The following is a 3,379-nucleotide window of genomic DNA, read 5'->3' on the forward strand; positions in this document are numbered from 1 at the left end:
CCCCCAGTCCCTCCCAGTTCTCCCAGTACGTCCCAGCTCTCAAAGTCACTTTCACCCTCGCTCGCCGCTCGCCGGAACCAACGAGTCACGCCGGAAGCCACGGAGAGTCGCCGGAGATGACGTCACTAAAGACCACAGAGCGGCGCTTTTCAGGCCGGAGAGTCTCCACTGGGAGGAAAAATGGCGGCGGCGCCGAGCCGAGAGTCCGCCGGAACCGCCCGGAAACGGCGCCAAAACACCGGAAAAGCCTCGTTACAGCCCCAAAACCACCAGTTTTTACCTCAAAATCCTCACTTTTCTCCTAAAATCCCGGTTTTTCACCCCAAAAATCCCCATTTTTGTCCCAAAATCCCCGTTTTTTACCCCCAAATCCCCTCAGGATCCTCCTCGGGGCGCTCTGAGGGAACTTCCGCCCAAAAGGGGGCGGGGTTTGAGCGTCGGGAGCGGCATGCGCATGCGCGGGGGGCTGCGGAAGGGACTCTGCTTGTGGCGTCATTTCCGGTTCCGGCAGAGGCGCGCGAGCCCCGCGTGGAGAAAGCGGCGCGATGAGGCCGGGTGGGAACTGGGATGGACTGGGATGAACTGGGGGGGACTGGGGGGGATTGGGATGGACTGGGAGGGACTGGGGGGGACTGGGAGGGACTGGGATGAACTGGGAGGGACTGGGAGGGAACTGGGACAAACTGGGAGTGAACTGGGAGCGACTGGGATGGAGCCAGAGCTGAACTGGGGACACTGGGACAAACTGGGAGTTACTGGGAGAGGATTTGGGGGTAACTGGGATAAACTGGGACAAACTGGGTGGGGGGACTGGGAGGAATTGGGGGTTACTGGGAAGGGACTGGGATGAACTGGGCCATACTGGGATGGAGGCAGAGCTGAACTGGGGACACTGGGAGGGGACTGGGAGGGACTGGGGGTAACTGGGTTATACTGGGAGGGACTGGGGGTGGCATTGGAGCCAAACTGGGAGCACTGGGAGCCTCCGGTTCCCTCCCAGTATAGCCCAGTCCATCCCAGTCCCTCCCAGTCCATCCCAGTCCCTCCCAGTCCCTCCCAGTCCCTCCCAGTCCCTCCCAGTTCCCTCCCAGTCCATCCCAGTCCATCCCAGTCTAAACCAGTTCCCCGCAGGTTTCAGCCCCCGGGGTGGACGTGGCGGCTTCCGAGGCAGAGGTGAGTCCCAGTATAAACCAGTATAAACCAGTACGGACCAGTACCCCAGGGCTGCCCGTGCTGGGAGCCCCAGTGCCCTCCCAGTCCCTCCCAGTATAAACCAGTACCCTTCCAGTATCCCCAGTTCCCATTCCAGTATAGCCCAGTATAACCCAGTATAACCCAGTATAACCCAGTATAACCCAGTATAACCCAGTATAACCCAGTATAACCCAGTACAGCCCAGTATAACCCAGTATAGCCCAGTATAGCCCAGTATATCCCAGTATATCCCAGTCCCCCCCAGTATCCCCAGTTCCCTCCCAGTATAACCCAGTTCCCCTCCCAGTTCATCCCAGTCCCTTCCAGTATCCCCAGTTTCTCTCCCAGTATAACCCAGTTCCCCTCCCAGTCTCTCCCAGTATAACCTAATTCTTTTCCCAGTATATCCCAGTATAGCCCAGTGTCCCTCCCAGTCTCTCCCAGTTCTTCCCAGTATCCCCAGCTCCCCTCCCAGTCCAAACCAATTGCTCTCCCAGTCTCTCCCAGTATAACCCATTATATCCCAGTTCCTCCCAGTATAACCCAGTTCCCCTCCCAGTTCATCCCAGTTCCTTCCAGTATCCCCGGTTTCTCTCCCAGTATATCCCAGTATAACCCAGTTCCCCTCCCAGTCTCTCCCAGTATAACCCAGTTTCCTCCCAATTCTTCCCAGTATAAACCAGTATATCCCCAGTTCCCCTTCCAGTCTCTCCCAGTATAATCCACTCTCTCCCAGTATAACCCAGTTCCCCTCCCAGTGTCCCCTGTTCCCTCCTAGTATGAACCAGTATAAACCAGTATAACCCAGTTCCCCTCCCAGTCCCTCCCAGTATCCCCAGTTCCCTCCCAGTTCCTCCCAGTATATCCCAGTATTACCCAGTTCCCTTCCAGTACAAACCAGTATAACCCAGTTCCTCTCCCAGCGTAAACCAGTACAACCCAGTATAACCCAGTTCCCTCCCAGTACAAACCAGTATCCCCAGTCCCTCCCAGTACAAACCAGTATAACCCAGTTCCCTCCCAGTACAAACCAGTACAAACCAGTATCCCCAGTCCCTCCCAGTACAAACCAGTATAACCCAGTTCCTCTCCCAGTGTAAACCAGTACAACCCAGTATAACCCAGTTCCCTCCCAGTACAAACCAGTACAAACCAGTATAACCCAGTTCCCTCCCAGTACAAACCAGTATAACCCAGTTCCCTCCCAGTACAAACCAGTACAAACCAGTCTCCCCAGTCCCTCCCAGTACAAACCAGTATAACCCAGTTCCCCCCGCAGGTTCCGGTTTCACGCCCCGCGGAGGAGGCGGAGCCAGAGGAGGGGGCGTGGCCCGCGGCGGGGGCGGAGCCAGAGGAGGAGGCGGAGCCAGAGGAGGCCCTCGTGGGCGTGGCCGCGGCCGAGGGGGCGGGGCCAGGGGCGGAGCCCGCGGCGGCTTCAAAGGCGGGAAAAAAGTGACGGTGGAGCCGCACCGGCATGAGGGTAACTGGGGATACTGGTTTATACTGGGAGGGGCTGGGAGGGGAACTGGGGATACTGGGAGGGACTGGGAGGGTAACTGGGGATACTGGTTTATACTGGGAGGGGCTGGGAGGGGAACTGGGGATACTGGTTTATACTGGGAGGGGCTGGGAGGGGAACTGGGGATACTGGTTTATACTGGGAGGGGCTGGGAGGGGAACTGGGGATACTGGTTTATACTGGTTTATACTGGGAGGGGAACTGGGGATACTCCCCAGCCCAGGTGTGTCTCAGGTGTCTCTGTCATGTCTGTCACCTGTTCTGCCTGCCCAGGTGTTTCCCAGGTGTACATTAGGTCTCTCAGGTGTATTCCAGGTGTGTCCCAGGTGTCTCTCACTTGTCTCACCTGTCCCAGGCGTGTGCTAGGTCTATCCCAGCTGTCTGTCACCTGTCTCACCTGTCCCAGGTGTGTCTCACCTGTCTCTCACCTGTCTCATCTGCCGGGGCCGCGAGGACGCGCTGGTGACGCGGAACCTGGTGCCGGGAGAGTCGGTGTACGGCGAGAAACGGATCAGCGTCGAGGTACTGGGAATACTGGGAGTACTGGGAGTACTGGGAATACTGGGAATACTGGGAATACTGGGAATACTGGGAGTACTGGGAATACTGGGAGTACTGGGAATGGCACTGGGAATGGGACTGGGAATGCAACTGGGGGGACTGGGG

The 3,379-nt window shown here is 57.7% G+C and overlaps 1 protein-coding gene across 1 annotated transcript in view; it reads left to right on the forward strand.

Moving 5' to 3' along the window:
* Positions 1 to 455: 455 nt before the first annotated feature.
* LOC121349927 (rRNA 2'-O-methyltransferase fibrillarin-like) overlaps positions 456 to 3,379 on the forward strand; it is a gene marked incomplete at its 3' end in the record, with an annotated part of 4,364 nt that continues 1,440 nt past the window's right edge. The window contains exons 1-3 of the mRNA XM_041460787.1: positions 456 to 555; positions 1,132 to 1,173; positions 2,474 to 2,674. Of these exons, the coding sequence (XP_041316721.1) occupies positions 546 to 555; positions 1,132 to 1,173; positions 2,474 to 2,674 (253 nt within the window). The remainder of the gene's footprint in view (positions 556 to 1,131; positions 1,174 to 2,473; positions 2,675 to 3,379) is intronic.

This window comes from Pyrgilauda ruficollis, unplaced genomic scaffold (assembly GCF_017590135.1).
Source record: "Pyrgilauda ruficollis isolate IOZ18807 unplaced genomic scaffold, ASM1759013v1 scaffold1484, whole genome shotgun sequence".
NCBI lineage: Eukaryota > Metazoa > Chordata > Aves > Passeriformes > Passeridae > Pyrgilauda > Pyrgilauda ruficollis.